Raw genomic sequence first — 23,163 nt, 5'->3', positions numbered from 1 at the left:
ATGATTGGACCAGGGTGTTGACAGTGTTTCTCAGCTATTGCCCTAAGTGTCACCATCGTGCATTGGCCTTGTGTGGGGGACGCCGCTCATGTAGAATCTTCCCTAGATTTAGGGATTAATGATCCAATCACTTTGCTGACAAAGGTCCATATAGTCAAAGCTATGCTTTTTCCAGTAGTCATGTATGGATGTGAGAATTGGACCATAAAAAAGGTTGAGCACCCAAGAACTGATGCTTTTGAATTTGGTGTTGGAGAAGACTCTTGAGAGTCCCTTGGACTGCAAGGAGACCCAACCAGTCAATCTTAAAATAAATTAACCCTGAATATTCATTGGAAGGACTGATGCTAAAGCTGAAACTCCACTACTTTGACCACCTGCTTCGAAGAACTGACTCATTGGAAAAGGCCCTGATGCTGGGAAAGATTGAAGGCAGGAGGAGAAGGGGACGACAGAGGATGAGATGGCTGGATGGCATGACCGACTCTATGGACATGAGTGTGAGCAAGCTCTGGGAGTTGGTGATGGACAGGGAGGCCTGGCGTGCTGCAGTCCATGGGATCACAGAGAGTCGGACATGACGGAGCAACTGAACAGCAAGAACGATCTAACACACACAGATTACAGAAGTGACTGCAGTTGATTTTGTTTAGATTACTACTCATGACTATTGAAGAAAAAAATGTAAACCCTTCATATTTATATCTACAAAGCTATTAAGAGGAATAAATTTATCACACAAGTCATTTTGTCTAATATTTCACAGCAGGCAGTTATCTTTAATTTCACTTTTAAATTTTTTTATCATTTTTCAGTTTCCAGTAAATTCATCCCACCCACCCCCAAATAGCCCACCTCTCAGAAAAACTACTCTATTCCCTTCCTGGACACCGGTCAAGCTGGGAAATTTGTATGGTCTCTATGTCACACATTCTGATGTTTACCGTCTCTGCCCTGATAGGAAATGCGTGTTCGTCCACAAGGTGAATCTCAGCGTGTTGAGTTTAAAAATTCCAATAGCTTTAAAAATATTGAGCCTTTCTTTTCCACCAAATGGTAGGTTTATTCTTTGCATCCAGAAACGGCATCCAAATTGTTTCATGTTGGCTTCCATCTTTTTGTTTTCTTGCGACAAGTTATTTGATCTTATCTGCTTTTCAAAACTCACAGTTTATTTTGCATAAACTCTCCGTTGTGTTTCAGTATTGGATACATAGCAATGGGTGAATATAGGACACGTGGACAGTTAGCAAGATGATTTTATTGATTTAAATTTCCTGTTATAGATGCCTGCATCTTCTTGCTCATTTTTACATTTGTATGTAAAAAAATTCAGAAAGCAAAAGAAAGAAAATTAGTCATTTATATTCCTCTGACACTATCCCTGTTAACATCTTGATGTATTTCCCGTAAATGTTTTTCCTACAAATCTTTTAAATGTGAATATAACCGTCATGTACGGAAAATTTATTTACTGCCTTCTTTAGTTTAAAATCTTAAGTCTCTTTTGACATTGCAAGTAGACTTCAAAGTCACTTTTTAAACGTGTTTTATTCTGAAGCAGTTATAGAGCAACAGAAAGTTACAAAAACTAGGGCAGAGGTCTGTCTGCCCTTCCCCCGGTTCCTCCCCCGGTTCCTCCCCCGGTCGTAACTTTTCGAACCAGGTTTTAAGCTTAGTCACTCGGTCGTGTCCGACTCTTTGCGACTGTGTGGACGGTAGCCCACCAGGCTCCCCTGTCCGTAGGATTCCAGGCAAGGATACGGGAGTGGGTCGCTGTGCCTTCCTGACCCAGGACGGTTCCCTGGAGGATATGCCTCCTACTGCTGCTTCCCACATCTAGAGATACACTATGACAATTATTGACCATATAGGACTATATGTGTGATCAGTCATTTCGAGTCACCTAATCATCATTCATCTTATCAGAGACTCAGTCACACATTTGGTAATGCAAGAACCAATCAGTCAGTTAGTTCAGTTGCTCAGTCGTGTCCAACTCTTTGCGACCCCAGGGACTGCAGCACGCCAGGCCTCCCTGTCCATCATCAACTCCAGGAGTTTACTCAAACTTATGTCCATTGAGTCCGTGATGCCATCCAACCACCTCATCCTCTGTCGTCCCCTTCTCCTCTTGCCTTCAATCCCTCCCAGCATCAGGGTCTTTTCAAATGAGTCAGGTCTTCACATCAGGTGGCCAAAGTGTTGGAGTTTCAGCTTTAACAACAGTCCTTCAATGAACATTCAGGGCTGATTTCCATTAGGATGGACTGGTTGGATCTCCTTGCAGTCCAAGGGACTCTCAAGAGTCTTCTCCAACACCACAGTTCAAAAGCATCAATTTTTCGGCACTCAGCTTTCTTTATAGTCCAACTCTCACATCCATACATGACCACTGGAAAAACCATAGCCTTGACCAGATGGACCTTTGTGGGCAAAGAAATGTCCCTGCTTTTTAATATGCTGTCTAGGTTGGTCATAACTTTTCTTCCAAAGAGTAAGCGTCTTTTTGTAAAATAGGCAGACTGCAAGTAATATCGCTAGTAATGCTAACAGGTGGCGCTGGTGGTAAAGAATTCACCTGTCAGTGCAGGAGACCTAAGAGACAGGAGTTCAGTCCCTGGGTTGGAGAGATCCCCTGGAGGAGGGCATGGCGACTCTTCCGGTATTCTTGCCCGAGAATCCCATGGACACAGGAGCCATGGCTACAGTCCCTGGGGTCGTAAAGAGTCAAACACAGCGGAAGCAACTTAGCATGCACAGCATGCAAGTAAGTAGTTAAGCTAAGAACTTCCGTTAGGCGGGGTCCAGTGTCTCCTAGGTTGTCTGACACTTTGGCTCTGCACCAATCACCATCATTAAAGGAAGTGATGTGTTGGCATTGGACACAGAGTCCATCAAAAACATCTGCACACACAAGGCTAGTGGAGGGTGACCCCCTACAGGATGGAGGAAGGCATGCTCTGTCTGACACAGAAGGAGAACCTTTCGTCTCTGTGGCCGAGCCAGTATTTCTGCCATTGGGGAGGTCTGGTTCACGCAAAAGGCAGACGCACGGTGAAAACCAGAGGGGAGGGAGGAGGCCCAAATGGGCAGAGAAAATGTTTTATGTTTGCATATTTCTTGGCTTGCCTTAGCATCGGAGCTTTTCTTTTCAGCATCAGTGTGATCTTTGGGGACTGGCTTTTGTACGAGCGTCTTTCTGTGAGGCTCCTGTCGTGCGGGGCCTCAGTAGCCTGTGCTTTTTATTGCCGCCGGATGATGAATCCCAGTTTGCTTAAGCATTTACGTTGGAGGACGTCTGGGCTGTTTCCTGTTTGGGAGTAGAGCTGCTGTGAATATCATGCTCAGGTTTCTGCGCGGACCTCGTCTTCGCTTCCCTGGGATGAGCGTGTGAGGATGCGGTTGCTGGGCTGTGGGGTAAGGTCACGTTTCATTTTGTAAGATGCCAGCGGCGGGACCATCTTCCATCCCACCAGCCGTGGAGGGGAGACCCGTTTCCGCTGCATGCTCGCCAGCATTTGATGTTGCCACTGTATTTCTTCTGTTTTAACCACTGATGGGTGTGCAGCGATGCCTTACTGTGGTCTTGCCTTTCTCTCTCGGCTACCGACGTTGGATATATTTTCACATGCTGGTTTGCCATCTGTAGCTCTTAGGTGAAATGACTGTTTCTCTCTTTTACCCACTTTCTGATGGGATTCTTTGTTTTATTTTGCCGTGGAGTTTTGAGGATCCCTCATCTGTTATAGATACGACACCACGGTTGCGTAAGCGGTCTGTAGATCTTTTCTCCTGGTGTGTAGCTTGTCTTTTCATCTTCTTGGCAGAGTCTTCGCAGAGCAAAAGTTTTAAGTTCAATGTGATAATCTTTCCTCCTTGGATCAAGCTTTGGAGATCATGTCTAAGAATTTTTACCCTAGACCTGGGTCCTGAAACTTCTTTCCTAAAAATTTTACAGTTTTATGTTCTGCATTTTAAGTCTGTGATCCATTTTCAGTTCATTGTGTAAAGCAGGGGATTTTAGGCCCTTTTTTTTTTCCTCCTCAGAGGTCCAGTGCTCCAAGCCCATTTATTGAAAATACTGTCCTTCTTCTGCTGAGTCTCTCCTTGACACCTCTGAGAATCCACTGGGTGTGTCTGAATAGGTTCACTCCAGGCTGTCTGTTCCTGTTAGTCTGTGCGTCTGTCCTTCCCTCAGGCCCTCACTGTCTTGATTACTGGAGTTGTGTTGTAAGCGTTAACATCAGTAGAGTGACTCCTCCCACTTTATTATTTTTTTTTGAAAATGGGCTTTAGTGATTTTGAATGACGTTGTCTGTCTACAGGGAGCCCGGCTCAGGTTTTGATGGGAACTGCATTACCCTGCAGACCAATACTGGGAGAATTACGCTCCATCTGCTGAGTTTTCCAGTCTGTAAACATGAGTGCCTCCCCACTTGTTTAGCTCTTCTTCCGTTGCGTTCAGGCACATCTGTAGTTTTCAGCACACTGATACCGTATGTGTTTCGGTAGTTTTCTCCTACATATTTCATTATTCTGGGACCAACTGTAAATGGCAATAACCACTTTTAATGCCTTTGTAAAATGTCATCTGGCGGATGTCATCATCACTTAATTCTTCCGCGTTTTGGGGGACATTTACAGTGTTTCTCATTTTCTCACTCTTATAAAGAAAATCAGCATGACAAACAGCTTTCCGTGTTCAGATTGTTTTTTTCTCACTGTACATTGTTGTGACGGTGCTCTGAGTCTGAGGACAAAAGGGAGAAGATGCTGAGTCTGTGTTTGGCGCCCGGCACGCGTGACGCCTGCTGCCACCCTCTGCACTCGGCGCAGTCTGTAAAGTCGTGCTGAAAAATAAAGACCGACCAGCCCCGTCCTCACACCTGCAGCCGCCCCGGGTGGACACTGCCCACCTGCCCACTGTCACTTCCCCAAGCAGACGTCTCTGCTGCAGGACCTGTGGGCACCCAGGCCATCCACGGTTTGGGGGCTCTTTAGAGATTCCTCGGGGCATCTTGACAAACCCAAGTCAATAGTAACGACGTTCTCATCCACAAGAGAAATGACTCTTTGCAAAGCACCTCCTTGAAGGTAACTTTCAAGATGAGATGAAGCGCGTCAACAGGCCCCAAGAGAACCTGCGCTTGGAACACGGCATCCAGACACTGGGGCCTCCGACCGTTGTCCCCTCCCAGCTCATGTTCCACAGAACTTTGCTTCTCAGGGGGCTCGAGGGTTGATGGGACTGACTAGAGTGAACCCACCCGAGGGACGTCGCGCTGTCGGAGCTGGGGAGCCTGCAGCCTGCGTGTTGGTGGGACGCCTGCACGCTCCGCCGTCCGCAGGGAGACCCCTGCAGGGACGCTGCTCTATCTACCCAGCACCGTTTATAATAGAAGCTTCCAGGGCGTGACCTGCATAGCCTGTGATTTATAAAAGCACCAGCAGACTGCGAGGCTTTCAGAAGGAAGGAAGGGAAGATAATTTGAGGGGATGGCCGGCAGTGGGGGTGAAGAAAGACAGAAGCCGGGAGGCACTTTCATTTTAAAACAGAGGGAAGCACCCATCTTGCCTTAATAAGCAAAATTAATAGGGGTTGGGGTGGGGGGAGCGGAGAGCAGAGGTCTGGGTGGGAGGACAAAGGAAGGAAACGGGCGGGAGACGCGTCTCAGCCGCTGCTCCTCCGACCTCCCCCTGCGTTGCTCGGGTGCAGGAACCCCAGAGTAGCCCGTGCCGACCCTGAGGGGCTTCCGGGCAGCTCAGCGTTGCCTTCTGAAGGCGGAGGTGGCTCTCTGCCGCCGGCCACCCCTGGCTGCTGGCCCTGGGCTGTGAGTTAGTCCTGCGACTGCCTTGGCTGCTGGGTCACTTTCTTGGGTCAAAAAAAGGAAAAACGCCATTCTAGTGTGGGTGAGAGAAGAGAGCCCTGTGTGGACCGTGTGATCTGTCCCTCGGGGAGTTCGGGCGGCCAGCGGGCATCGGCCAGGCAGGTCTGTGGGCAGCGCCCTGGGGGAAGCACACCTCAGACACCAGGCGGGCCTTCCCCCTGCCCTGGGCCCACACCCTCCCCTGCATCTCGGGGCCCCTGCCTCCCGCCTCTGGTCTCCCTTCTTGTCCCCTCACTCCTGTGACTTCAGGAGGGTGTGCTCTTCTTCAGGCGGGTGTCCTTGTTCTGTCTGGAGGCCCGCTAGTGCCCGCAAGACCAGCTGGAGTCCCACTCTTGCGGGAGAAGTGTTGCCATCCTAAATGGCGCGGCTTATATTTAGCCTTTGGAAGCGGAGTGGAGGCTTTGCATAGAAGTAGCTTCCCGAGGACTGATTGGCCCAGTGCAGCTGGTCCTGTAATTTCATCTCGCACTTGCTAACACCAGCGGGCGCAGACACAGTGGCGGAGACGTGTAAAGGGCGACTTAAAGGGCAGAGAAGACTCTGTGATGCATCAGCCATTCGTCTCAGGAGCCTCCTTGGGTGGGTCGGGGAGGAGGTAGGGCTGCCTGGAGTCCACCTCCCATCCGGGTGTGCTGGGAGGTCGGATCCACTCGAGGCTCGAGGCCGGCCTCTGGTTCCCTGGAGAAGCCGCCTGACCTGCCTGGAAGGAGGCAGCTCCTTCTGGCTGGGAGTCTGGGGCTCCCGCCCGGTCCTTCCCTCCTTGTGTTATAACACTAACATAACACCGCCTCCTGGGGGCTTTGTCATGAGCAGGCTGTGTTGTTAGTTCTGGCTGTTTTATGGGGAGGGGTTGTGCTCCCCTGAGGGCTTCCCAGGTGGCCCTAGCGGTAAAGAATCTGGCTGCCAGTGCAGGAGACGCAGGAGATGTAGGTTCGATCCCTGGGTCGGGAAGATCCCCTGGAGGAGGGCATGGCAACCCACTTCAGTATTCTTGCCTGGAGAACCCCATGGACAGAGGAGCCTGGTGGGCTTACAGCTCACAGGGTCACAAAGAGTCGGACGAAACTTACCGACTGAGCACACTCACGTGCCTCCTATCGGGACTCTTCAAGTGTCCCCCGTCTTCCCTCCCTGGAGGCAGCAGACAGGCTACACAGTGACTTCTGTCTGCAAAGCGTTTCTGAACTTCCTTCCTAGCAGTATGGGGGGCTATGTGTGGGGAGTCCTCTTCCTGAAAACGAAAGTCTGGATAAAATATCTTTCCGTTAAATGCACTGATGAGCTGGGAGGCGGAGCAGATACTCAAGGCCCATGCTGGTGTCAGAGCAGCTCACAGGTCGGGGAGCCTCCTCTCACCCCCGACATCAGGCTGAGACCCCAGAGAGGAGCGCATGCAGCCCCTGAGGTCTCCCCAGGCACGCCCAGGATGCCGCCGCTGACGGTCCCGGGGGGAGATCCAGTCCTGAGCGTCGGCATTTAGATGGTGACACGGAACCCCCAGATGGGATGAAGTCCCAAGGAGGCTATGGCATGGGAGAAGAGGCCGGGACCAAGTTGGGGGGCGATGTTGGGAGACAGAGAAAGGCAGAGCCCTCGGGCGCTCCCAGGGGGCCTGATGTCCTCGAATCCAAGTGAGGAGGCTGGGGTGATGGCTGGTGCCCGGCGCTGCAGACACTGAGGCCTGACCACGGGGTTCAGCCCCGCGGAGGGCATTGATGAGCAGTTGGCGAGCCGTGTAGGGTGGGGCAGGTGCCCGGGGGAGGGCGGCCCAAAGTCTGTGTTTTGCTGAGAAGGATGCAGACAGAACAGCCTGTTTGCGTGTGGCTGGGAGCCAGTGGTAGGTAGGGTGGGAGTGGGGAGGGCAGACTTGAGCGGGATTTCCCCCGGGGAAGCCCCGACCTTCAAACTTCGCAGAGATTACAGGTTCCGCAGCCCCGCCGTGACACCTGGAATCTGCATTTGTAGCAGATTCCCTGGTGGGTCTGATGCTGGGGCACTGTGGCTACGCTGAGGAACTCTGCAGAAAGGTGTCACTCCTGGGTCAGCACAGCGGGTTTGGGGTCTAGGGGAAGGACCGCGGTGCCCCGTGGGGGTCCCCTGGGGTGTCAGCCTCTGCGGACCCATGCTTTCAGCGGGCCCCTGAGAGCCAGGCCGTGGTTCCCTGGCCCCCTCCCCACCCCTGCTCCATTATCAGCCACAAGAGAGGGGAGGGCCAGCCTAGCAGGACTTGCTGGGAGCGGGTCAGAGTTAGCCAGTTTCCTTCTTCTCTTCTGCGTTTTCATAAGCCACCTATTTAATCATTTACTCTCAGCCCTCCCTGGGAGTTAACTTCCTGCGCAAGAATCAGTGATTTCTAGAATGGCCCCGCCGCCTTTGGTGGAGACCCAGCTCACACTTGCCCAGTTTTTCTTTTCTATGTTTTTGTCATTACTATTCCGCCACTTTTGATCTGCATTTACTTCTCATGAATCGCCCCCCTTTAATGATATGGAAAGCAGATGATTCAGAAGGGAGGAAATTTCCTGCCAAGGTGACTTTGGCACGAGGCAGGGCTCAGAGGACACCTCACCGGTCCCCTCTGGCCCGAGGCCGGTCCCTTCACTGCCTGTCTGCCTTGATACCCATGGGGGGACGTCTTCCATTGGTCAGAATTCAAGCCCATGGGGGATTCTAGAATCCACTGTCACAAATTAGTCTGTCACATATCAATGTCATTTCAATAACTCCTTACTCTGGATCATTTTTGAAATGATCATTGGATCATTTTTTAAACCCTTGCTGGCAGAGCACACACCTGGCCATGATACCAGGCTCTCCCCCAAATTCTCAGGTTATTTGTAAAAAAAAAAATACGCTTCATAGGAGTTATGCTAGAAACCAAATGTTAGTGCTGTCTATAGGCAGTTTAGGACCAGACTTTATGTCCTTAAGGGAATGGCGTTAAAATCCACTTAGAATTCTAGAAAAAGTGACCTTCCTCATAAGAGGGAAAAGATGTTTATTTCTAAATGAGGCATAAGTAATACGTTAAATCTGGTTGCCTTTAAGGCAGTAATCAGACAGTGATTCAGAAAATATGACTGTCCGCTCTGGAAATGGTTAGAAGCAGACAAGTCCAGACATGCTTCCCCAGCTCCCATCTGGGTGTTTCCTGTTCACACAGCACTCAGCTTAGGTCTCCAGACCTTGACTCTTTTTTTAAATTCTTGGGAAAGAGGAAAACAAAATATCTCAAGCAAGTTCAGGCCATAAGTGTTACTATGAGTGCAGGATGCTAAAATCTAAAATGTGGAACTCCTGGCTCCTTTTTCAGTGGATCGCTGAGATTCTTTGCTGTCCAGACCTCCCTGATGTTAACTGAAGCATCACAGTACTATCAGGCAGCAGCCCGGGGTTTTAGGGCCCTTCCCGAGGAGGTAGTTAGCTGTGTGCTTTGGTGCATTTGCTCTAGGAGCTTTGACAGCGAGAATCCCCACAAAACGAAATGTTACAGAGAGATTTGCTTCTAAGCCTTCAGTTGCAATGTCAGGGCGGTGACGACGCAGGAAGGTGAATTCTGGCCGGCTGGTGTGTTTGCTGGGCGGGGCAGAGCTGGGGGCTCGGGGCCGCTGGTCTGTGGGGCGTGAGGGAAGCAGGGCCCTGGGTGGGGGGATCCTCCAGGGATGCACCTGTCTGTCAAGGGGGCCCTGGAGGGCTGAGTGACGTCATGCTCCTCCAAGTGGAGGCAGAGGGATGACCTGGAAACTCTGGAGATGCACAGTGTGGTTGTTTGTGAAGAGCGCTGGGAAGGGCCTGGGAGCGGGGCCGCGGGGTCAGCGGTCACCTGCCTCCTGGGCGTCTCCCCAACGCCCCGGCCTCGCCCCCAGCCGGCACTCCCCCTGGTGTTGAGGGTGACCTTCTCTTCAGCTGCGTGAACGCTGGTGTGCTGAGGCACCAAAACGAAGTCACAGAAGGATGGCACTCAGTGACCCCTGCTGACCCGCGGGAGTGGCATCGTCTCGGCTGCAGGACTCTGCCATGTTCGGGGGGTCGGGGACGCTGGATGACCCGGTGCCGTCCTGCCTGCGGGATGGGAGGTGCTGTGTGTTACCAGAAAAGTCAAGTGCAGTGAAAGTCACTCAGTCGTGTCCGACTCTTTGCAACCCCACGGACTATACAGTCCATGGAATTCTCCAGGCCAGGATCCTGGAGTGGGGGGCCTTTCCCTTCTCCAGGGATCTTCCCAACCCAGGGATCGAACCCAGGTCTCCCGCACTGCAGGCGGATTCTTTACCCGCTGAGCCAGCAAGGAAGCCCGTTGGCAGAAAGGGGTGTTTTATTCTTCCTTCCGTGACAAGTAGCCGTCAGGTTCTTTCTTGGTTGATGAGTTGGTGGAGGTGGAGGCAGCACCTGAGTGGCATCACTCATCAGGGACTCGGCGAGCGCTTTAAACTTCGGCCTCGCCTTCTCAGTGGGCATCGGTCTGCAGGCACCGCCCGGATGAGCGCGGTCTTTTTGGGGAAGACACAGGTGCTGCCCTGCGCCCCAAGGCGCCCCTTTCCCTCCCCCTTCCCTGGTGGCTCAGTTGGTAAAGAGTCTGCCTGCAATGCGGGAGACCCGGGTTCAGTCCTTGGGTCAGGAAGATCCCCTGGAGAAGGAAATGGTTACCCACTCCAGTGTCCTTTCCTGGAGAATCCCACGGACAGAGGCGCCTGGTGGGCTACGGTCCTTGGGGTCTCAAAGAGTTGGACACGACTGAATGACTAACACGTTCTGCTTTTTCCCTGTTGTAAATGGAGAGATTTCCCTACAGAAGAAGCTGTGCCCTTTTCTGTCGCTAAAGGGGACCTGGGATTCCAGCGGGACTCAGAGGTCATCTCCACTCGTGGGGGGAGGACCATGCCCTCAGGGTCCTCTCTCTCTTACATACTGCAGGAATGCTGGTGGTTTAGTTGCTAAGTCTGCCCAACTCTTGTGACCCTATGGACTGTAGCCCACCAGGTTCCCCTGTCCACGGGATTCTCCAGGCAAGAATACTGGAATGGGTTGCCATTTCCTTCTCCATATTCAAGAAGCCATTACATTAAAATTCTTTGTGTTTTAACTGAACACATATAAGCTTTGTGAAAGGATCCATTTGGGGTATATTCATTGCTTGTTTTCACAAATAGAAACACAATTTTTTTTTTTTTTTACAAAAATGGAAAAGAATCCTTGAATATGTGGAGATTGAAGGGTTTCCTTTAACCACTGAAATAAAAAGAAATGAAAAACAATTGTCTTGCAGCCCAGGCGACCTTCCTCCGCTTTCTCCAGGTGTCCTGTGTTGGCTATATGGAGGTAGTAGTCACAAAGTTTATAACTCTGAGAAACTTGAGTTTTCCACCCATCTCTGAGAGGGGCCACTGCTGCGTGGATTACTGATGTTACGACTTCATCTGCCTGAGACGTTAAGGTTCCTCTTGACTGGAAACCCGGCTCTCATACTTCTAGCCGGGCAACCTTAGTCAGGGTAAAATCTCACTTGGTAGTTGTTTAAGAAGTAAAAGAAATAATGTTTGGAAAGTCCGGCTGCCCAGCACACTCTATGCGTGCGATTACTGGTGGCGGTTTTTAGATGTGCTTTGTACTCAGCCCTGCCTGCTATTTTTCAGTACGTAGCCCAAAGCCAAAACCATAGTAGTGGATGAAGGGTCAGAAGGATGCGTGGATTGGAAAGGGTGTCTTGGAGAAGCACAGAGATCAGTTCAGGAAAGGCCCTCCTTTCCAGGGTCCGCGTCTCCCGTGGCTGGTGGTGGGAGGGCAGCCTCGCCCCTGACATGTGGGCAGTGCGTCTCCGGGACACTCATCAGAAGCTCTCTGATGAACATTGGGAGTGATTCCTGTCAGGGCTTTAATTTCAAGATCAAGGACTTTTTCCCCTACTGGGAAAACTTCTGAACTGGCAGAAAATCTTATCTGGCTACTTCTTCTGAAATACAATCTCTGGGATGGAAATGAACCATTAGCTCTGGAAAGAATATAAGAGGGAGCAGAATAATCAGAAGGCGAAGGAGAAAAGAAATCCCTATTTCACAGACGACTGCTGCCCGTGGATGGCCCTTCAGGCCACAGAAGTGTAGACACTCAGACACACACTCAGAGGCTCGTTTGGTTCCATGGTCCCCACCTTCCTCCATATCAAAGTTTTGCCCAAATTGTTAAGATGCAGGATGGGTTTCATTGAGATAAATACAACACAACTCCACGGAGAAAGGAAACAATTAAAGGCTCACAAACAGAATCACTGGTACAAATAAGCAAGCAGATTAGGCAAAGCGCTGCGATGTCACAGCTCTTAACTCCAATCCTGAAAATCCATAACCTACCCATCTCGTGGTAACTTGAGAGGAGGACGAATCCAGAGGAGCCCCTTTACATGCATTTCTGTCATTTTTCTCTTGCAGGAAGAAGGCATTGTGAAGGAGATTGATATCAGTCACCATGTGAAAGCAGGCTTTGAAAAGGCCGACCCTTCCCAGTTTGAACTGTTGAAAGTGTTGGGACAAGGCTCCTATGGAAAGGTAAGTTGAGTCCAGGGTTCCCTCCAAGTGGGCCTCATTCCACTGTAGCTGGTGCCCCACGTCAGGGCGAAGGAGAGATGGCAGAGGTGCCCCCTGAGCCCAAGGGAAGTGTGGCCCCAAACTGATGGAATGAAGGTGGCGCCCTTTCGGCAGGCCCCGTGGTAACAGGGCCGCGGCCTCCCTCTGTGTGGCCAGAAGCCTGAGACAGTCGAGCCGGGCTTGGGAACGCGGCACGCACCTCCCCCCTGTGGCTTCCACAAGCCTTTAGTGTATCTCTGTGCTGGGGAGTGTCCTTGAACTTGAGCCATACATGTTTGGGAAGTACGCTCCACAGGTATTTTTCAAAAAGAAAGAAAAAAATTAAGAGAACAGGGAAAAAAGCAGTGGAGACGGCGGAGCCCTTTGGGACCCACTCACGTAAGTGTCACCCAGGGAGGCAGGGAGACGGGGCCTGCAGCCTGGGTCCCCTCCCATCCTCCTTGTAAACCGTGTGGTTATTCTGCCTCTCCAAGCCTCAGTTTCCCCACCTATAAAAATGGACGTAATAGGAACTACTTTCTATAATTCTTCTGTGGTTTCAATGGCACATGACTCCCATCTAGCGATTGTCTGTGATGAATCTGTGCACTAGAATTGTTCGTTTCAGGACATCCCTGGGGATCCAGTGGTTAAGAATCCACCTTCCAATGCAGGGGACACAGGCTCGATCTCTGGGCAGGGGACTAAGGTCCCACAGGCCTCGGAGCAACTAAGCCTGCCTGTCTCAGCGACTGAGCCGTCACTCCAGAGCCTGTGCTCTGGTTGGGGAGGCCTCTGCCCCACAGCTGGAGCAAACCCGAGCGCCAAAGACCCAGCGCGCCAAGAAGAAGAGTTGTTCATTTCTTTTCTTTTTCGCCTTCAAATTAAGACGAATACTGATTTCTCCCAGGAAATGAGAACCAGTTGTCTGTCCACATAGGACTGCATCCATATACAGCAAGATGTCCGCAGATCTCTCACGAGACTGGGCAAGTTATTCCAGGGCCACGCTAACGTCTCTACATCCTTGGTGTATCTGTTAGAAATTATACAGACTTACGGTTTCCAGAACATGAGGCCCTGAGATCAACCAGGAGGCCAGCCTTTCCCGGAGTTTAAGCAGGACAGGGTCCTGGCTTTTTGAAGTCACAGTTTTTGTATGGAATGTGGATATTTATCAGATTTTCCCTTTTTTTCATAGGACTTGGTGCCAAGATGAAGTCTGGCCCGTGTTGATTTCATGTAGGATTAATAGTATGTTGATGGTGTTCTAGATAATCTCTTACAGACCACGGAAATTTGCTTGTTTGTGAAATCTCCCTTTTGGCATTCTTAAAAGGTAGAATATTTTCATTTTTCTTTTCCACATGGTAATGTGGTAGGAACATGTATTTATAGTAATAGTAATGTATCTGCAAACATGTTCACTTGAACCATATGAAATTAGCAATATTCAAAATGCATTGGCCTTCAAAAATGGCAATTTCATATGGTTTTTAGGCATTTATTGAAGCAAGAACGTGAAGATTTCAGTCTCTCGGGGTAAAAAGTTACCAACACATGGAGGCAGACCTGTTTATGTGGTTGTGGTTTGTCTTCCCATTAATTAGAAAGGTTGGAAAAGGGGTGTGTGTGTGTGTGTGTGTGTGTGTGTGTGTGTGTGTTAGGCCACTTCAGTCGTGTCCGACTCTTTTCGACCCCTAGGACTGTAGCCCACCAGGCTGCTCTGTCCATAGGATTCTCCAGGCAAGGATACTGGAGTTGGTTGCCATTCTCTCCTCCAGGGGATCTTCCCGACCCAGGGTCAAACCCGGGTCTCCTGAATTGCAGGCAGAGTCGTTACTGTCTGAGCCACTGGGGGAAGGGGAGTAAAGAACCACGACGTGGAAATAGGGACAGGCACGGAGCCACCTGCTCCCATCAGACACACTGCCCAGGACTTGTTTCCCGAGGATGCGCAGTGGCAGCCGCATCAGCTCTGTCCTCTGTCCTCCGTCATGGAGACCTGGACGCCCACGCAGGCGAGCCCAGGGCTGCTGGGCAGGCTGTGCTTGACCATCTGGGCTGTCGTGTGACCCTGACTTCACTGAGCACCCCTCCCCCAATCTCAAGGTGCCCAGAAGCAGAAGAGATGGAAGATGCTTTCTGAGGTCAAGGAAAATGGATCTGAGCCTGTCCTTTCAATACCCGACTGAACAAAAGCTACATTGACAATGCCTTCCTCAGAGAAAACACCTTTTCCAATTTCCTGCAGATTCTGATTTTAAGAACATTCTTTGGGAAACAAGTGAAATCCTGGTGTTCGGCAGAATCCCCTTGGAATGATCATCTTTGTAACACGGAACTCTTTTCCTTCCCAGCTATGATTATGTTGTTGTTACTGTTCGGTCACTAAGTTGTGTTCAACTCTGCAACCCCATGGACTGCAGCACGCCAGGCTTCCTTGTCCTTCGCTATCTCCCGGATTTTGTTCAAACTCTTGTCCATTGAGTCAGTGATGCCATGCAACCATCTCATCCTCTGTCGTCCCCTTCTCCTCCTGCCTTCAATCTTCCCCAGCAACAGGGTCTTTTCCAGTGAGTCAGTTCTTCGCCTCAGGTGGCCAAAGTATCAGAGCTTCATCTTTAGCATCAGTCCTTCCAGTGAATAGTCAGGATTATTTCCTTTAGTATTGATTGGTTTGATCTCCTTGCAGTGAAAGGGATTCTCAGGAGTCTCCTCCAGCACTGCAGTCTGAAAGCATCAGCTCTTTGGTGCTCAGTCTTCTCTGTGGTCCAGGCCTCACATCCACACATGACGACTGGAGAAACCATAGCTTTGACTACACCAACCTTTGTCAGCAAAGTGATGTCCCTGCTTTGTAATATGCTGTCTGGATTTGTTAGAGCTTTCCTACCAAGGAGCAAACGTCTTTTAATTTCATGGCTGCAGTCACTGTCCACAGTGATTTTGGAGCCCAAGTAAATAAAGTCTGTCACTATTTCCATTGTTTCCCCATGTATTTGCCATGAAGTGATGGGACCAGATGCCATGATCTTAGATTTTTGAATGTTGAGTTTCAAGCCAGCTTTTTCACTCTCCCGTTTCACCCTCCAGAGGCTCTTTAGTTCCTCTTGGCTTTCTGCCATTAGAGTTGACATCATCTGTGTATCTGAGGTTATTGATATTTCTCCCAGCAGTCTTGATTCCAGCTTGTGCTTCATCTAGCCCAGTATTTCGCATGCTGTACTCTGCATATAAGTTATATAAGGGTGACAATATGCAGCCTTGTTGTACTCCTTCACAGCCTTGTCATGGCAGAGGGGCTTGCGTAACTCAATGAAGCTAGTAGCTATGGCATGCAGGACCACCGGAGACAGAGGGGTCACAGTGGAGAGTTCTGAGAGAACGTGGTCCCCTGTAGGAGGGAATGGCAAACCACTCTAGTGTTCTTGCCGTGAGAACCCCACGAACAGTGGGGAAAAAGCCATGATTATATGAAGCATAAAAAAGTAAAGCGTAGAAGATTAATATCTTCTGATATTAATAAAGAGATAAAGAGTAAATAAAATAAAGAGTAAGATAAATAAAAGTAAAGCAAGTAAACAGAGAGAAATAAAAGGAAGAGGCAGTGGCATCTCCTGCAGATGCTTAACCTCCATTAACTGCAGATTCCCCAGCTCAGCCAGTGCCTGTGCGTCTGCCTCACGGGGAGGTGGCTGTGTCTCCACATGGCTCGGGGAAGGGCTTTGCAGAGTCGCGGCTGAGCTGCTGGAGAGGGGTTCCAAAAATAAAATGAGGGAGGTCTTGACGAGTCATCTGAATTAAGTGCTAGAGATGCCGCCTCTGTCTTTGCCGAGATTGACGGGTTGTTTGGGAACTTATTTCCCTGCGTCAGGATGTGTTCCTGGGTCAGGTAAGAAGGAAGAGGCGACAGGTTCAGGATGCTGTGGACCAAAGAGCTCTCCCTGAGCAGACAGAGCCCACGTCTTCACTCTGTTACATCCACCTTTTAAGTTGATCGATACTGTCTTTTGCTGTGTCTCTCAAGGTTAGCTGCTCCGCTGGCTGTAGGACCTCACTTCTTTAGGACCTGGCGTGTGGCAGGAGCCTGACAAGTATTGGGAGAATAAGGTTTTTTCCTGTCTTTTGAAAATAAAAGGAGAAGTCTTTTTAAAAATAGATAAATATGAACAGCCATTTTTGTGTTTGTGATTTAGTCACTAATTGTGTCCAACTCTTTGCAACCCCCTGGATTGCAGCCCTCCGGGTTTCTCTGTCCATGGGATTCCCCAGGCAAGAATACTGGAGGGGGTTGCCATTTCCTTCTCCAGAGGATCTTCCCAACCCAGGGATCCAACCCAGGTCTCTTGCTTTGCAGGTGGATTCTTTACCATCTGAGCCACTAGGGAAGCCCTATATAAATAGCCATTACCGCCCATCATCTCATTTTTAAAACCTGAAATGCAATAAACAAAGAAGGCTAATGTGAAGAGGTCTCTGCAAGGTTTGACATCTTGTAAACTGAATCTATGGCTCAGACTGTAAAGAATCTGCTCACAATGCGGAAGACCTGGGTTGGATTCCTGGGTCAGGAAGATCCCCCGGAGAAGGAAATGGCAACCCACTCCAGGACTCTTGCCTGGACAATCCCATAGACAGAGGAGCCTTTCGAGCTGCAGTCTTCGGGGTCGCAAAGAGTCTGACATGACTGAGCGACTGACTCCCACATAAACTGGACTGTACTGGTCAGCTGCCACATGAATGTGGTTCAGCGTGGACTTTAGTAGACGGTATTCTCTGCTCCTCCGGAGAAGGAAGTGGCAACGCAGTCCAGTATCCTTGCCTGGGAAATCCGACGGGCAGAGGAGAAGGGCCCACGTGGGAATGCTCTGGTTTCTCCACACGGCCCCCTGGGCACTCCTGCCACAGCCCTGCCCGCCTGTCGGGAGGCTCCTCACCAGCTCTCAGACGGAGCTCTCTGGGCTCGGACAGGAGACCCGGCGCCCAGAGAGGCCCAGGACCCCACCGCCAAGCAAACACATGTGTGATGCACACATGCACACAGGCACGGCCCACGCCTCCCATGGTAAGGATTCCCAGGGACACTGTCCTGCAGAACCCGGGAGTGGAGCGTGCCTATTTCTCGTTGCTCGGGATTTGCTAGAATCTCGGCCCCAGGGGCCGCGTCTGTCCCGGGAGCGACACTCTCCTGCCCGCCTCTGCCCTCCTTTCTGCTGGGCAGAAGGCAAGGGGTGCTCCTGCTGGCCTGGGTGTCCCTGGGGCCCTGGGTGACAGGGTCACAAAGGGGCGGGGTAGGGAGTCACGGGTCCAGAGGGAGCTGATGGTCCCAAGGGCAGGTGGTGACCCCAGGAGCTGATGCGAGGAGGCCATGCCCCTGCTCTGCTTGACACCTCCTAACCTGCCTCATCTCCCAGGGGCGGGGCCGTCTGTGTCTCCCGGGGGCGGGGCCGTGTCTCCCGTGGACGGGGCCGTCTCTCCCGTGGGCGGGGCCGCATCTCCCTTGGGCGGGTCATGTCTCCCGGGGGCGGGGCCGTGTCTCCCGAGGGCAGGACTTGTCTTTCCCATGGGCGGGGCCGTGTCTCCCGTGGGCGGGTCATGTCTCCCGGGGGCGGGGCTGCATCGCCCGTGGGCGGGGCCGCGCCTCCCGGGGGCGGGGCAGACTGGTCTGCGCTGCCGTCAGGCCGCTGCTCCCCCACCGCCGTCCCCGTGTCCTGAGTGTTTGGGGTGGGGGGTGACGATGCAGCCTCCCACAGCCCCACACTTGGGCGTGAACTCCTGGAGCCGGAACCCCGTGTGTCTGTGAGGCCGGTCTTCTCGTCTCAGAAGGCTGGTGAGGGCCCCCGTCAGGGACACGTGGGCAGCACCCCTGCCTCCTGGACGCGCGTCCTCTGTGTGGGTGTCTGTCATGACCGCAGCTGTTCGCATCTGTTGGGAAGTCCTGTTAGAAAAATTGGCACTACCGTTTCTATCTGCACAGAAGGTACTTTTCTTTCCTACTGGATACCCTAGGTTGGTTGGTTGGTTGTTTACTAACCTCATTCAACAATTATGAATGTGACTCTTAAGCTTAGCCTCGCAAACGGTTGTCTTTTCTTCTTGGTTTTCCCTCACAGAACATGTCAAAATGTGTTCCAGCAAATGTTGTTAAGTGTCCACATGAGAATATGTAAGAGCCATTTAGAACCAGCTCTGTCTGTAAACTTCAGCTACTCGAAGCTAAAACATGGATGAGGAAAACGGGAGAACCCAGCTTCTTGAGGGTCAGAGTCTGTCCTGTGTTGTCTGGCAGGGACTCTCAGGGGAGGCTTTGCTGTAGATATTTACAGGGCATATTTGCAATAAACCAAGTGGTCTATCTCCCTGAAAACTTGTGAAGAGAGTTTGGTTTTCTAAATAAGTGTTCTGATTTTACAAAAGAAGGTGCTATTCTGGTTCAAAATTGGCAACGGAGTACATCAAGGCTGTATATTGTCACCCTGCTTATGTAACCTCCATACAGAGGACATCATGGGAGATGCCAGGCTGAATGAATCACAAGCTGGAATCAAGATTGCTGGGAGAAATATGAACAACCTCAGATATGCAGATGAAACCAACTCTAATGGCAGAAGGTGAAGAGGAACTAAAGATCCTCTTGATGAGGGTGAAAGAAGAGAGTGAAAAAGCTAGCTTAAAACTCAACATTCAGGAAACTAAGATCGTGGCATCCGGTCCCATCGCTTCATGGCAAATAGATGGGGAAACAATGAAAACAGTGACAGATTTTGTTTGCTTGTGCTCCAAAATCACTGCAGATGACTGCAGCCATGAAATTATAAAACACTCGCTCCTTGGAAGGGAAGCTTTGACAAAGCCAGACGGTGCATGAAAAAGCAGAGACCTCACTTTGCTGACAAAGTTTCATGTAGTCAAAGCTGTGGTTTTTCCAGTAGTCATATACAGATGTGAGAGTTGGACCATGAAGAAGACTGAGTGCCAAAGAACTGATTGCTGTCAAACTGCTGGAGAAGACTCTTGAGAGTCCCTTGGACAGCACGGTGATGAAACCAGTCCATCCTAAAGGAAATCAGTCCTGAATATTCATTGGAAGGACTGACGTGGAAGCTGAAGCTCCAGTTCTTTGCCACCTGGTGCGAAGAGCTGACTCATTGGAAAAGACCCTGATGCTGGGAAAGATTGGGGGCAGGAGGAGAAGGGGGCGACAGAGGATGAGATGGTTGGATGGCATCACCGACTCAATGGACGTGAGTTTGAGCAAGCGCCAGGAGCTGGTGATGGACATAGAGGCCTGGCGTGCTGCAGTCCATGGGACTGCAAAAAGTCAGACACAACTTAGCAACTGAACAACAATAGCAATTACCTCTGATATAGTGTTTCACAGAAAGAGAATGGTGCCCACAATAAGTATAATTCTTAAGGTGAACACATAACATGGGTCCTCATAGGGTTGTATTAAATTAGATGAAACTTTTTTAGATGTTGGAGGAGATGTTACATTTAAGTTTTTCCTATAGCATATTTATTTTATTGGGGTTTCCTACACTCCCTAGTGTATCCCGTTGTCAGATCAAATAAGGAAAATGAGTGCCATCTTAACAACTGCAGATGTCCTGTGTTCTTTCCTTAGGTGTTCTTGGTGAGGAAAGTCAAGGGGTCAGATGCTGGACAGCTCTACGCAATGAAGGTTCTTAAGAAGGCCACCTTGAAAGGTGAGGGGTTGCAGAGGGCGAGATGTGCCTGACTGTGGTTTATCCTCTGCTTGTTATGAGGGGATATAGCCATCCTGTCCAGTGTTGCTTGACTTCTGTATGTCGACACATTATTCTCTGATGGATAATACACAATGCAAACATGTCCCTGAATATTTAGCATCTCCCTAGAAAACGTGCACAGTCTTCGGAGGGAAAGCCATATTGTGTAAATACCACCCTCCACATATGCTTGGCTGTGACATGCCATTTGGGGGAAGGAGTGCTGAGGAGGCGAGCAGAAGCAGGTTGTTGCGGCTGTATTGGGCGACAAAGCAGCCTGAATCCGTCCGTCAGGCTGGATTGCTCAGTTTTAAACAAAATGTGACTCACGACTGTTTTATTTCTCTTTCGTCCCCCAACTGGGTTTTAGAAATTCAGTCCAACACCTGATTCCCTCCCTCTGAACTCCTCCTACGCACCCTACCTCCTGGCCAAGACTGTGCACATAACACAGGTCAAAATAAGCTGTCATTTGAAACCTCTGTTCCAAGTGCATGGTCATGTAGCCAATAACACATAGAACGGAGCACCAGCTCCCTCTGCTCTGATCACCTCCTGGGGTGAGGGAGGGATCCGGGTCCTAAGGAGTGAGAGAAGGCTGAGCGCACAGCACCTGGTCTGGGCGGTGAGACGGCGGAGCCTGTCACCCACCTGTGCTCTTCACGGGGGAGGGTACCCACCACATGGGGCCGCACGGGGCTCCCGGCAGGCGTGGAGCAAGTCGCAGGGGCTGTGAGATGCAGGCTGTGTAGGAACAGGAGGGCTGGGTGAGCCCTGGCTCCAGGGAGAATGTGGGGGGCTTGTTGGAACAGTTCTGTGGGCTGGCAGGGCACTGAACACATTAGGCTGAAGACCAGATGGGGCACATCGATCGGGCTCATGGGGAATCCCACGGCGGGGAGCCTTTCCTGTGGTGTCTGCAGACTCACTCAGTCGTGCCCAACTCTGTGTGACCCCGTGGACCGCAGCCTGCCAGCCTCCTCTGTTCATGGGGTTCTCCAGGCAAGAACACTGGAGGGGGTTGCCATGCCCTCCTCCAGGGATCTCCCCAACCCAGGGATCAAACCCGTGTTTCTTACGTTTCCTTCGTTGGCAGGCAGGTTCTTTATCACTAGGACCACCTGGGAAGCTTCCCAGTAGGGTCGGGGGGCACATCTGACAAGGGCAGGAGAGGTTGTGATTAGGACTTTGGGGCCTACAAAACTCACAGATGTCAAAGCAGGTCTTTCTTGAACTTTTAGGTCTTGTATCACAATGTCCTCAGCACCTGCGAGGAAGGGGCAGTACAAAAATATGTCGTTCTCTACCTTCAGGGCGGTGCTTCCCTGGTGGCTCAGAAGGTGAACTGTCTGCCTGCAGTGTGGGAGACCTGAGTTCAGTCCCTGGGTTGGAAAGATCCCCTGGAGAAGGAAATGGAAACCCACTCCAGTATTCTTGCCTGGAAAATCCCATGAATGGAGGAGCCTGGTGGGCTACAGTCCGTGAGGTTGCAAAGAGTCGGATACAACTGAGCAACTTCACTGGTTCACTGGTTCACCTTCAGGGTACTTCCTGTCTAGCTGGTAAATAAGATACAGTTTTGAACCACATATAGCCAATAAGACAGGACAGTAAATGCATAGATAAAATTATATATATATATGAGTAACAGGCAAATTTGGCCTTGGAGTACAGAATGAAGCAGGGCAAAGGCTAATAGAGTTTTGCCAAGATAATGCACTGGTCACAGCAAACACCCTCTTCCAACAACACAAGAGAAGACTCTACACATGGACATCACCAGATGGCCAACACCAAAATCAGACTGATTATATTCTTTGCAGCCAAAGATGGAGAAGCTCTATACAGTCAGCAAAAACAAGACCAGGAGATGACTGTGGCTCAGATCATGAACTCCTTATTGCCAAATTCAGACTGAAATTGAAGAAAGTGGGGAAAACCACTAGACTATCCAGGTATGACCTAAATCAAATCCCTTCTGATTTTACAGTGAAAGTGAGAAATAGATTTAAGGGACTAAATCTGATAGACAGAGTGACTGAAGAACTATGGACGGAGGTTCGTGACATTGTACAGGAGACAGGGAGCAAGACCATCCCCAAGAAAAAGAAATGCAAAAAGCAAAATGGCTGTCTGAGGAGGCCTTATAAATAGCTGAGAGAAGAAGAGAAGCGAAAGGCAAAGGAGAAAAGGAAAGATATTCCGATTTGAATGCAGATTTCCAAAGAATAGCAAGGAGAGAAAAGAAAGGCTTCCTAAGTGATCAATGCAAAGAGATAGAGGAAAACAACAGAATGGGAAAGACTAGAGATCTCTTCAAGAAAATTAGAGATACCAAGGGAGCATTTCATGCGAAGATGGGCTCAATAAAGGACAGAAATGGTATGGACCTAACAGAAGCAGAAGATATTAAGAAGAGGTGGCAAGAATACACAGAAGAACTGTACGAAAAAGATCTTCACAACCCAGATAATCACAATGATGTGATCACTCACCTAGAGCCAGACATCCTGGAATGTGAAGCCAAGTGGGCCTTAGAAAGCATCACTATGAACAGAGCTAGTAGAGGTGATGGAATTCCAGCTGAGCTATTTCAACTCCTAAAAGATGATGCTGTGAAAGTGCTGCACTCAATATGCCAGCAAATTTGGAAAACTCAGCAGTGGCCACAGGACTGGAAAAGGTCAGTTTTCATTCCAATCCCAAAGAAAGGCAATGCCAAAGAATGCTCAAACTACTGCACAATTGCACTCATCTCACACGCTAGTAAAGTAGCACTCAAAATTCTCCAAGCCAGACTTCAGCAATACGTGAACCGTGAACTTCTGATGTTCAAGCTGGTTTTAGAAAAGGCAGAGGAACCCGAGATCAAATTGCCAACATTCGCTGGATCATCAAAAAAGCAAGAGAGTTCCAGAAAAACATCTATTTCTGCTTCATTGACTATGCCAAAGCCTT

The 23,163-nt window shown here is 50.2% G+C and overlaps 1 protein-coding gene across 5 annotated transcripts in view; it reads left to right on the top strand.

Annotated features, from left to right (window-relative positions):
* RPS6KA2 (ribosomal protein S6 kinase A2) overlaps positions 1 to 23,163 on the top strand; it is a 279,876-nt gene that overhangs the window by 176,794 nt on the left and 79,919 nt on the right. For all 5 annotated transcript variants that reach the window (XR_006267302.1, XM_043457442.1, XM_043457444.1 and 2 more), the window contains exons 2-3: positions 12,317 to 12,433; positions 20,082 to 20,163. Coding sequence is in view for 4 of the 5 variants with exons in the window: in XM_043457445.1 (XP_043313380.1) it covers positions 12,317 to 12,433; positions 20,082 to 20,163 (199 nt within the window). In the remaining variant the exon portion in view is untranslated. The remainder of the gene's footprint in view (positions 1 to 12,316; positions 12,434 to 20,081; positions 20,164 to 23,163) is intronic.

This window comes from Cervus canadensis, chromosome 33, assembly GCF_019320065.1.
Source record: "Cervus canadensis isolate Bull #8, Minnesota chromosome 33, ASM1932006v1, whole genome shotgun sequence".
Lineage (NCBI taxonomy): Eukaryota > Metazoa > Chordata > Mammalia > Artiodactyla > Cervidae > Cervus > Cervus canadensis.
This window is presented reverse-complemented; position numbering and strand designations above follow the sequence as displayed.